This window comes from Molothrus aeneus, chromosome Z (genome assembly GCF_037042795.1).
Source record: "Molothrus aeneus isolate 106 chromosome Z, BPBGC_Maene_1.0, whole genome shotgun sequence".
NCBI classification, from domain to species: Eukaryota; Metazoa; Chordata; class Aves; order Passeriformes; family Icteridae; genus Molothrus; species Molothrus aeneus.
The window spans coordinates 26,385,428-26,398,645 of NC_089680.1; the positions used below are offsets into that span (position 1 = coordinate 26,385,428).

The window sequence follows — 13,218 nt, forward strand, 5'->3', positions numbered from 1 at the left end:
TAAGACTGAAACACTTCTAAAGGTCATCTCTCTAGTCATAACTCAGATATTCCCAGTCCCTAATTGAAACTTGTAGTGTCTCATTTTTTCCTACCTTTCTTTTGGAGCAAAACTCTTCTGGAAAGAGATCAGCTTGCCTGGCATTTTAAAATTCACTGCTTTTACTCTGCACATTGAAAAGGAGCGTCAGCTCTCAGTTACCAAATAATTCATATGCAGTCTGCAGACATTAAAATTTGAAAAAGGAGCAGTAGAGAGCTTTGAAGCAGAATTTCCTTTTGTTAAATTAGTGAATATGACAAGGTTATGTAATATTCCTGGGGGATAAAGTGGTGCACGTCACTAACCTTTTAGATTCAAGAGACTTCATGCTTTTTATTTGCTGCTGAAAGAAGGCTTAGTACTGGATTTACTAGCAAGGTCCTCTTTCTAACTGAGGTAAATTAAGTTCCGCCTAGCTTTTACATATACTTTTGTGATAAATATTGTGTATATACACAAGCTTATACCTATTTTGTTTTGTAATGTGCATTTGAACATGTGCTGTTTTATGACTTAAAGGCATATCTGCAGTTGAGTTAATATCATGAACACTGGGTTAATAGTGCTGGAATTCCTATGGGCATGGGGGAAAAAAAGGGAGAATTCTTGCCCTACTATGCATTTACTGGATAGTGAGTATTACTTAGTCATATGCTTGCATATTTCAGTGCTCAGGTTAGCCAAATACTAGAACCAAACATCCTGATTCTCTTTTCTTGAACTCTAGTGTAAACCAGGATTTTTGTGTAGAAAGAACCGAAGAGACCGTGAAGTAAGGGAAGATTCAGAGGCAAATGTATACTTCATTTTCTGTAGCAGTATTTAAATGCAGGCTAAATTTTGTATTTAAGCTAGTGCATATGTAGCACTGATAGCTGAGACTGGGCATCCAACCTGAGGAATGAAGGCAAGAGGGCATGGCTGTGGGAGTAGGCCTGGTTTTGGGAGGTTTCTCCTTTCATCTGATCATCTATGATACTGACTGTGATAGCTTGTAAACCCTGGCTTCCTGTTAGGTTTAGCACAGCGTTGCTCTAATAAGGCAGTAGTTAATGGTTGGCCCAAGTTTTACACTAAATGTGCCAAAAATTTTTCATGAAACCTGCTTAAATTGTTAGTCGGTTGCTTGCAACAGTTTAAATAAAAACAGAACAGCAATGTATACTGCTTCAGCTTCTTTCTACTTCAAATATAAATGTATTGGTCTATACTATTAGTAAAAGGCTTTTTTTCGCAGGTTTTTCACTTAAGGTCTTCTTATTTGTGAAAGCCTTTTTCATTCTCTCAGTTATTATAAGCTTAAAATGAACATGTGTGAATGTGTGTGAATGATATTAGTTGGCAAATAAACGTCTGCTGCTGTCTGTGTTAGTTCATATACCTCCCATGTCCCTAGGGCTCAGATAATGTCTGTCTCTAAAAAAGGCATACATAATCCGCAATGAAATGAGCTGGTAACAAGGTTTGCAGAGCTTAAAGGTACACATTAAATGTGTGCTATTTTAACATTAGACCTTTTGGAAAATGTAACCTACCTATCCCGCTTGTGAGACATTACTTGTAAGTCTGTAGTTTGAGTTCTTATTTCAGGGAGTAATGAACCTAATGGCCAGCCTACTACACTGACACTGTGCATTGAAGGAAATTTGAAAATATAAAAGATAGGATTGACTTTTCATATTTTCCTTGAGACATCCTTGAGACATTATTTTTTGAGCTGCTTACTTAATCTGTAGGGCAGGTATGTTCTGGCAGATTGAAGGTTGGGAACTGGAGATTACTGCTAAATTGGAAAAATAGCCCCAAACCATAACCATAACCAGAAACCTCTCTCAAATACCAGTCCTTTGTTCTGAGTGCTTTTGCTTTTAGAAGAATGCATATTAAAGAAAGAAGGTGGGATGATGAGTGTTTCAATTATATTATCAAGATTTTATTACTTTTGTAGGGGCTGAATTTTTAAGAGGATGCTGTGATGCCTGTAAAGTAAAATTGCTTGATTTCATTTACCCAGACTTTTGGGAAACGTTTGTTTGTACCTAGAAATAGTTTCTGGGAACCAAATGGATCAAAATTTTCAGCAGGACTTCATTGGCATGGCTGAAATGCATTTAAAAGTTGAAGGACACAATACCAATAATTTTCATTTATATAATAATAAAACCATTCCACTGCTCAGAGTATGATGACATCTGAAGATTGTGTTTTTGCTATTCTTCTTGGTGAAGGATGTTAAGGCAAGGGCAATTTTAAGATGAAAAACAGTTTTAAGTGAGAAACAGAGAAATTTCACAGCTTGTGACTGACAGAAAAGAGCTTTTAGGAACATACTACTTGTTAACTTAGTAGTTTCTTTATGCAGATTTCATTAATACAAATTATTTCTTGTCCTTACAGAAACAAAAACTAATTAGATTTTCTTACATAGCCAGTGTGCAGGTCTTCTGTAAGTGCAGGTTAGAATTAAGGTGAAACAATTACTTGTAAAATGATCAGTCTAACTGATGACACAAATTATTACTAATGGGTAAATTAGCTGCTAAGGCTTTATATAAGGATGTTTTGAAATTTCTATTAAGTGATTTTCTATTAAGTACTATGTGTATGTATAATAGTTTTTTAATATATTAACTGCTGGAGGAATTGTGAAAATAATAACGAATCATGAAATTTGTAATGCATCGGTACAGTATCAGACTGTGATTAAGTGCAATATTTGCCTGTTTGTTCATTTTTACCTGGACAGGAATCTTCACCACCTTCACCATCATTAAATATGAACCAGTCTATGGCCTTTTTATTTAGAACATATTGTCTCCTAAGTCTGTAGAATAGAGTGACTGTTGCAAAATGGAAAATGGGGTAAATAAAGGTGTTGGTTTGGTTTGGTTTGATTTGTGAGCTTTTTTCTTTCTTGGCTGGATTTTTGGGGTTTTTTGGTGGTTGTTTTTAATTGTGTTTATTTGAATTTTTACCGCATGAGAAATTTTTGAGTGTGTAATTTGACATGGGAAGAATCACTACAGAATTTTTTACTCAGAGTGAGTCCATTTGCATACTCCCTGAAAGTTTTTGCTACTAGACCAGTAAGACTATGCTAAATGAAAATGGTATGTGTGATTGTATGTGTGCCAGACCACATTGTTTACTCTGCTGTCAACCTACATTTCTGAGTCTGAGGTGAAAACATTTCATGGGAAAAGTTGTGATTGTCATCTTCCAACTTTTATTGGTACAAAATGAGTCTTTATAACTGAAAAAGTTACTGTAATTTTTAGGGAATCTCCTCAAATATGTGTGAATGCATTAGCAAATGAGGCATTTGAAATAAGTGTCTTTGCATTTTTAGTTTTTTCTGATGTCTTTATTTACCCTGCTATATATGCTTAAAAAGGATACAATATGATGTTCTTTTTGGCAATTTTTGTTCTGACCTAGTAAAATTTTTGGTATTTCAGGCATATGATGAAGTTTAGTCCTAAATTGAATTATTTTATACTAGGAACTTTCATACACCCCAAACAGAGAAACTGGAAACAAATGTATGAGGATCTGCATCCTCTATGTATCTTTTTCACAGTAAGTTCACATGCTGAGCTAGCTGTAGTTGGACTGCAGGCATCCTTTTAGCTTTCACTTTAAAGAAGGTGAAGTCTTATCCTCATATTCACCTTTTCATAGAGGAGTATGTCCATAAAAATGTCTCTACACAAGAATAGTTTGCAGTAGCTGTGGAAAAAAGGGGGCTGAACTTCAAAAGTATTTTGTCAGACATTTTATTTGAGTGCAGACGAAAAGTATTACAGTTCCTTAAAACACAGCACAGGGAACAAAACAGCAACTTTAAAATGGATTATTCTATAACATGATGAAATATGAATTAATTAATTCAATTCACTGTTTCAGAACTCTACTTAAACTTTAGAAAGTCAATGTAGAGGTGCAGAAGGGAAGAAAGAAATTTCTTATGCTCATGCCAAGATATTCAAATGTTCCAATCAAAATGAGTTATTTTAGTGTCACTTTAAAAATATATTTTATGGAGCCATAATGTGCAAAAAAACTCCACTTCTATCTGGATAGTGGTAAACCATCTCTCATTTCAGAGAGGGCCCTTGAGGGGACAGCTTGACTGTTCATTGAAGCAGCAGCCTAATTTCTGTGGGGTTAAACTCTGTAAAACAAATAAATGCAAGCTCAGTGTATTTAACGTGAGCTAGCAATAAATTCAATTTTCCCTTGTATATTAAGAGTGTAATTTGCAGTAGTTTTGTAGTTGTCACTTTGGCTTCTCAAGAGTCCCAGCAAGAAGTGCGTACCAAGTAGGAGATGGTGGGAGCCCTCAGCCTCTTGAATGCCAAAGCTTGTGGTACTCTTCAGAAGTCCAAGTTACAGGTATCCCCCACTCTGATTTTTTTTTCTTTTTAGCTTGACAAGGTATCAAAATTCACTACTAGTATCAATATCTGAGTAGGTACAGGTGTATAAGCAAGAAAACTTGGCTTGTTCTTGCATTTAAAAGGTAATACTGCAGCAATTTTTATGATTCTCTTAAGAAAATTTAAGTACAGAAATATGAGATGATTTTAAGTGAATTTCACTTATTTTATTTTAATAACAATTGTGTGATTCTAACTGCATTTATTGATGTTACCAAGGAGAGTTCCAAAAGTGCTGAAAGACTCTGGTATCATAGATGGTAACATATTACATCTTATTTTTTTGGCAGATTTAATTGCAGTGGAAGGTTTCCATATAGATTGCTGCTGTGCTTAATGAACTGTGTTGTGGAGAGTTTTTCTTGAACTGTGCACTGCTGTTGTTAAGGGAGATCAAAAATAGTTGTCAGTTCTCAATCAAAATTGCCCTCATGTTAATAAGCACAACTGTGTGTGCAGTTTAATTGTGTTTGCTGTCAGAGTGCCTAGCAGCTTAGGTCACAATCAATGTCAAGAAACTGACAACATTAATTGTAGAGATAATTTGTGTCAAACCTTAATTAACAACTTTTATAAAGATAAAGGCAACAAATACCACTTTTCATTTTTGCTTCTGCTGGGTTATGATTTCACATACCCTTACACTGATGATAGTTGCTTTATATGTAACAAGATGAACATTTTGATAGACTAATAAAAAGAGGGATTGCATAGTACTTACCTCTCCCCATGGCAGATAATTTTATAAATTTATTTGTGTTCTAAGAATAATTTATCTTCTCTGATATCATATGATACTTGAAAAATAACTGACTTACTTCCAATATTACATATTGGAGGAGAGTTGTGGCAATGTTTTTTTATAGAAATGTCTTACTTATGTAAAAAAAAGTTTGACCAGACAGATACATACCTTATTTTTTTTCGGCTAGGTTATGGTCTAAGTGAAAAACAAAGATCAACCCAATTCCATTCTATTCTGGCCTGTGAAGCTTTTTTATTGATGTAGATAATATTAGTCCCATCATACAAGAAAGTGGATTTTATATACAGCCTTAAAACCTTGTTTTCCTTGAGAAGAGTCCACAAGTTGAAAATTGCATCATTATGTACAACTGCCCTTGTTTCCTGTGTCTAATGCTATCTATGCCTCTAATGCTAGGTGGCTAATAAACAAAAGCTTTGCTAATTGCTGGTTAGCAAAAATTCACGCAGGATGGCAAAAATACTGTTGTTCAGGTAGCTGGAGCTAAGTATTCAGCCATATTTCTGCAACTCCACGATGTAGGTAATAATGCTCTGCAGAAGCCAGTATTCAGTTTTTGTAAGGAGTCATAGCAGCTATAGTCCTATAGTCCTTCACCAGATTTTGGACAGTTCTGCGTAAGAAATTTCTGGAAAACTGGTTGTACACCTTAGAGCAGTTAAGTTTGGTGAAAGATTTTTAATTTAATTTATTGCTATGTGTACTATTTGCTGCCTATGAGGTACTATACAGAGTTACTGTGTGCTCTTGGACTTTGTCATGAAGTGTTTCTCCTTCAGTGCTTTGCGTTCTAACAGTGAATTCACAAAATGTAAAAAAAAACCTTAAAGGTGAATGGCAGTGTGTCATTTTTCACTTGGTGGCCCACAATTACAACTTGTGCCACAGAATGTCAGTATATAGATTCATTTGAGTCTCTTTACATATCACAGTGCTGAGTTAAAACAAAAAGGGTTCAAAGAGAGCAGTTTTGTTGAAACCCAGATGCTCTTCATCAGAATATATTTTTGCCTTTTTTGTGGTCCAGACATAAGGCCTGGGAAAGGATCTCTAGTATTTTCACTAAAAGTGTGTTTTATTTGCTAAGGTTTTGGCAATTTTTGACATCAGAGAAGTTCTTTCATAATTTCCCCATGGCAGTAGTAGTACACTCTTTTGCTGGAATGTGCTCTTGCATTTTGGTTTTGGTACATTTTTGCCAGGAAAATTAGCAAAGCATAAATCTCTCTTCTGATACAATCCTTTTTGCCTGAACTCTTAATACATAATAATTTACCTCCACCATGCAAAATTACAAATGCTTTCTCCTAAATGTCACTGATTTTAATGTCTCAAAGGTGAGCTTCCGGTTTTCATGACACCCTGTGATCACAGCATCAAGTAGCTAATCGTGATATTATTCCAGTTGATTGATGAGCTCATTTTGCAACAGAAGTCAAATTGGATTTTTCATTTATAATCGTGATAAAATATAATGTGTGATCTCGCTATTCCAATGCCATCAAATTTCTGTTTTAATACAAATTTCACTAGTAAAATCTGTAAGTACTTTCTTGACCTTTTAGGTCTTTTAAAATAATGCTTTCTCATGCAGGTGAATGCTATCACTGGAGAAACAAAGCATTTCCTTTTTTTAAATTTTGAAGTCTTGATCCAACTTTTTTAAAATTTATGTTTACTGCTTGTATTAATATAGTTAATTTTTTTTTTTTCTTTCAGCACCACCAAAGTTTACAAGAACTCCCGTTGACCAGACAGGGGTTTCAGGAGGAGTTGCCTCATTCATCTGTCAAGCCACAGGAGATCCAAGACCTAAAATTGTCTGGAACAAAAAAGGAAAGAAAGTCAGCAATCAGAGATTTGAGGTATTAGGTCCATTGTTCTGTTCCTCTGAAAAACATTTTAATTCCAACTTTGTTTTTAATCCCACTTTGTGCGCTTTATTAACGGTGATTTAGCAGAATAGAATTGACTATCAGGGATAATTTGGTGGGAATATTCTAATGAAGTTTTTAATTTTGAAAACTGGTTGTGCGTAGACCCATTAAAGAGAAAACTGCTACTGCTGTTTTCTAAGCTTGTATGGTTGAACTGAGGATCTCTGTGGTGCCTCTGTTCAGTTTGCTGGTTCATGGAGAGCTTATGAAGAACTTGAGTTGAGCAGTGACTGCTGTCTCCAAAGGGCAAACCATCTCCTTTTCTGACAAGGTGCATCGAGCAGGCTTAGTCTTTGGCTGCTTCTGCTGCCACAATTCCTTACCCCTTCTGATGAAAGAAATGAAAGGGGCACTGTAGTTCCTGCTGCTGAAGAGGAAAAATAAAACTTGCTTACTTTTGATTTTTTTCTTAACAATAAATTAGGAAAAGGCTTGGAGGAAGATGTTTCTCTCCACAATCTTCAGTTAAAGGAAACGGTGAAAATAATCTGCTCAAAGGATTCTGATTTTTTGAGGGAAATAAGAAAACAAGTATTATTCCCTCTTGTAGTGGCAAGAATAATTAATGTCAAATATGGATTGACCTTTAGCATGAAGTAAAAACTCGGAAAATGGGAGAAAGCTTTTAGAAGAGATATCAAAACCGGCACTAAGAGTGTGCAATTGTCTCTTAAATGTTTTCAGTGTTAGATATGAGAGTTCTGTTTTCTTGAAAGCAACTGTTCAAAGATTAAAGGTTTGTATATAAAATGTTTGTGACATGCATTTTATGAGAAAATTATCTAACATATAGTTATTAACAACCAACTGAATATTAAAGTCCTCTATATTAATTTTTATTAGCATTTGTGAAGATTGTTTTTCCTGGCTTTCAGGTTAGATTCTTTTAGAAGAACTGCATTTTGTCTATAAACCAAATTTATTTTCTTGATTTTTGGTTCAATAAATATCTAAAGACATTGAAATTTGTTCATTACCCATTATAATTTCTGGCTTGTGTATTTACTACAGCATGAAAAACAAAATCATTAATTTAAATGTTACCTCCTAGTGCCAAAATTGTTTGCACTTTGCGGAGCATATGCAGAGCTGTAATTGGCTAGAGGGATTAACATAGAAGGTTTATCATAAATTTTACACAATTTATCCTCTTCTGTTCACAGAACTTTCACTCAAAGTGAATTCTAAACAGAGAATGATGGTGCATGTATATGTTTACTGTGTGTTATTCTGCAATGTGTCATGGTATATCTCCTTAATATATTGCTTTCTTGGGATCTGTGTACCTGTTTTCAGGGAGAATAGGCAAACATAGAGTAGTTTTATTTCCATAAAAATTATTTGCATGTAACTATAAAAAACACCTTAAAAATGTTTTTAAAATGCCTTTAGTGGACTGTTGAACAAACAGTATAGCCAAGTAAGATGGAGTATATTTTGAACAAATAGATGACTCTTGCCAAGTGTTTTATAATTTTTATCATGTCCGCTGAGCAGAGCAGTTACGAAGTGTGCATACCAAATCATTATTTTAAACAGCTTTTCTTGCTGTTCAAAGTAAGGCTGTTAATTCATGCCATAGAATCTGTAAATAAGAAAAGAACAACAGTAGAAATGAGATTCAAAAAATACATATAAAACATTTGGGAAACAAGAAATGTCCTGAGATTTTCAGCTGGACCAGTAAGAGAATATTTAGTTTGGTTTCTTTCATGTTAATATTTTCTATATTTCTCTCAGTTACTTAATGATGACACACATCAAAATGTTTTACCTGAACACCTGTCTTCATAAAGTAAATACAGCTGGAAATAATTCTAGTGGTCCATTCTAGTGGTCCATCTTATGCACATGCTTTCCCAAGCGTTCTGGAGGTTACTTCGTTAAAATTCAATGAACTTGGACAGTCTCCTACAGGGTTTAATGAAACTTGTCATAGTTACCTGCATGAAACCAGAACTCTTGCTGGAACTTGATGTTCAATTGGGGAACAAATAGTTTATTTCCTCTCTCTTGACTGTTTATATATTTGAAGACTGCTGTCATTGAAATTTCTTGCTCACCAGCTAATTCTCCCAACTTATTGACAATAGCAGTGAAAGCTAGGCAGTGCTTTTGAAATTAAAATATTCAGTAAGACCTCGAGGGTTTTCTTTATTAATCTTTCAGCTTTTATTTATATTACAGATATAGACTCTGAATGAGGATTCTTTTTTTCTCCTCTTCCTGCAAATTATTTCAAATAATAGGAATTATAGAAATCTGCTTTAATTTGCTGAGAAGTCCTTTTCAGAGGAACTTAAGAAGAAACAGAAAAGGGAAAAATAAAAGTTGAAAATTACATTACTCTACCTTGTGTGCAAAAATGCTTTTATTAAAAAATATCTGTCATAAAAAAATAAAATCTCATCCAGTAGATGGGGAAGAGTTAGGAATTAACTAGCTGTGGTATGCAGGAAAGGGGAGAACTCATTGCATGAAAAAATAAATCCCTTTTATGATACATATTTTTGAGACACCAGACTTGAAACTTAATCTCTGCAGTATTTGCCGAATCCAGTCTGCTGCAATTGTTTTCAGTGTCTGTCCAGATACATTTATTCAGTATTCAGGTTTAAACAATAGCAATTACTCTATTTTAAGTATGTCTGTTAGTATTCAGATCCTATACTTGCATTTTGTATCTATAAATTGTTAGTCCGACTGCTTAAAGACTTTAAAATTATTTTTCCCTTATAAATGTCAATTTATTGAGAATTCTAGTTATTCCTTTAATTGTGCTAACATCAGGTGGATATATTGTCTTATCTAGATTAGTTTAAGGTGGCTTTACTGGAAGAACAAGAAAAATATATTCTGTGGGCTATCAAACAAATTCAGTAACAAAAAACTCCAGGGTTCTTATCTTACTTGCACCTCTCCCAATGCTAAGTAGAAACTGAGCGATTCCAACAATGAAAATAGCGAGATGCAGGGCATATTCACCACCATTTCTGGCCCCAGACTTTATAACTCTCTTTTATCAACATGTACAGTGGTCTCGTAGGTTGCTTGTGTGAAAATGAGACAGAAGGACGCAAAGAGATGTGCAAATAGACATATCTGTAAATCACTTTGTGCATGTATATATATTGATTATTTTGTAGAGAAAAACAAGACAAAAAATCTGACTGTCCTTTGTTTATAAGTACCATTTATCTGATGGTAGTACTGATATCTCTCAGCAATTTTTAAAATTTATTTTTAAAAAAGTAGATTAAAGAGATTACTTCTATTACTTAACTATTAAGAAGGTTTTTCCAGGACCAACAGAGTGTTGCAGTACTCACCAATATTTGATGTGATTCTGGCTTCAGATCAAGAAGGAAATAATATCTGCTCAGTGCATTTTCTCATATAAATGTTATTACTTACTGTGTGAATTTTGCAATTTTAAAACTACATCTTAGAACTTTTGCTGTATTATTTAGCCTCCTAAATGATCACTTTGTTAGATAAATTTACTTATTTTGTGGGTAAAATACAAAGCTAAACTGAGTCATCCTGTTTGGTTCAGAAATTGCAGACAGTCATTAACTTTGGAGCCAAATAAGTGAGTGAGCTGCACTCTGTGAGTAGAGAGGGAATATAGCTGGCAGCAATTAAAATGAATGTAACTGTCACTTGAAGGTAAAGTACTTTAGCTGAGAGAATTGAGAAGCATTGGTGATGAACTTCAGAATAAGAGAGCATTAAGTCCCAGACTTTTTTCTTAGAGCCCTTGTTTGCTGGCTTGGTTTTTTTGGGTTTTTTTTTTGGTTTTTTTTTTTTGGGTTTTTTTTTTTTTTTTTTGTTTGTTCATTTGGTTTTTGTCCTGTATTTCTTGAAGCTATATTAAAGTGGCCACTGAGTACTCACTGATAAACAATGCATGTTCCACTTAAACATTTTCCCATATGACTGGAATTTGTCCTGCAACATAAATTTGAGAAACAAACCCGTCTTTGGTGACTTGAATACCAACAGGCCACTGTTCATGAACAGATTAGCTGAGGGATAGGTATTTGTAACAACATCTGTGACAGCTTTTGTTTCCTTTTATAGGTAATAGAGTTTGATGATGGATCTGGATCAGTTCTCAGAATACAGCCACTGCGCACACCCCGAGATGAAGCTATTTATGAATGTGTGGCTTCCAACAGTGTTGGCGAAATAAGTGTGTCCACGAGACTCACTGTTTTACGCGGTAAGTTCTTTCTAAACATGACCCATTCACTTCATAGAGCTTAAAGAGCTGCATTGTTATAAATCAGAGGATCCTCTCTGGCAGAGGTAAATACAGTTCTTTATAAATGGACTTCGCTGTAGTCCCAATGCTGTTCATTATAAACTTTAAAAAAATCCTCAGCTGCTGTGTTTGTGACTTTTGACCATAAAATGGTAATGTGAGAATGTACGGTGTGACAGAATAGACTGAGGAAAAGAAGAAATAAGTGAAATAGGAGTGCCACACATAACAGGTTATCAATTACTACTCAAGCCAACCACTTTATGAATGCACTTGATTCACATTTTAATGCTGCCCTGGGTACCTTAGCTTTGTTCAATCAGCATTTACACAGAAATTTGCTCTATTAACAGTGACCTTGAAAAGTTGCTTGAACAGTTTTTAGATGAGGTTAAGTTGCTGCAGAATTTCTCCCACAAGAAGCAATCATAAAAAAGGTGAAGGCTTCTTCCACTTCAGATATATGTCACCTGAACTGTATTACTTCAATAAGAAGTTTTTGAAAACAGTATTCAATTTTTTCAACTCCATCAGGGGTGAGGATATTAATGTACTGTCAAGCCAACTGTCTAGATAATACTCAGGGAAGAAAATACTAGTAGTCAAATGACCTGAACATTTTGTTTTGTCATCGGGAAATGAATAGATGCTAGATTTGGAGACTCTTCATGAAATAGCACACTCTTCAGTTTGCAGGGCTGGCTTTATGACTGAAAATTACTGTCTTGTAATTTAATATTACATGGCATTACAAGGTTTGCGAAATTACTAGGTGCCTGTTTACAGGAATTGAAGATGATTAAACAGCTTTCCAGAAATTTAGAGGGAACAGAATTTAGAGGAAAATTTGTGGAATGTGTAATTACAAAATGTTTTTTCCTTGATCCTCTATCCCAAGCACTGTAGGGTGACAGGAAGATTTCTTTTTTCGTGTTATTCTCCAAAGTTCAATTTTTACTAGAAAAAAAAAAGGTTCTATAATTTTATTAGCTATTTTAATCATTGCAGACAGTTCTGACATTAATGTTGGAGACAGCTAGCAACACTATCTGTGTATATATCAAAAGGACATACTTTTTTTTTTCTTATAGGAAGTCTGATGTAAGGAAGCCTTTCCAGTATTTAAAATCCTTACCTCTAATGCCATATTTGTTCCTTATATTATCTTTTAAAAATTCTTCCCAGTTACGCCAATGAAAACAGGTAGATTGATCAATTGATGTTTAACAGCACCATGGACCTGTTCTTAACTCCCTTAGATAAGGTTTTATTAACTGATAAGAGGACTTCTTATGTACAGTTTCCACATTGTTGAAAATAAACATAAAATGACATTTTATATTCCATTAGAAATTTTGCAAACTAAAGAAGATTGGGAAGAGGAGCAAGGAAAAACAAAAAACAGTATGAAAACTCAGGTGGAAATAATATTCTTTGTCTTCATAATTTCTTGTAATATATTTACACGACTACTGGTCATGAAATGTGCATGCATGTGTTTTGAAAGAGAGTGCTCTAAACCGAAGTTCTCATTTTGGCTTTTGTAGAGAATCAACAGCCTTCATATCTCTCTACCAAGAACCACAGCAATTGCAAAAGATAGAGGGGCATCTGAGTGTCAAAACTGACTGACTGTACAATGTGGTCTGTTTCTTTATGAGTCCTACTGATTCTTAATAATTTTTTTTGTAACACATATGTAGCTTTGCTGCCTATTTTTTGCTTGATAGTAAGAGCAATAATAGTGGCTCAGTGCCTAATTCTGAC

General features: G+C 34.4%; 1 protein-coding gene across 1 annotated transcript in view; it reads left to right on the forward strand.

The window, feature by feature from the left end:
* Nucleotides 1-13,218, forward strand: part of PTPRD (protein tyrosine phosphatase receptor type D) — a 362,060-nt gene that overhangs the window by 130,989 nt on the left and 217,853 nt on the right. Inside the window, exons 3-4 of the mRNA XM_066569175.1 lie at nt 6,967-7,112; nt 11,268-11,409. Of these exons, the coding sequence (XP_066425272.1) occupies nt 6,967-7,112; nt 11,268-11,409 (288 nt within the window). The remainder of the gene's footprint in view (nt 1-6,966; nt 7,113-11,267; nt 11,410-13,218) is intronic.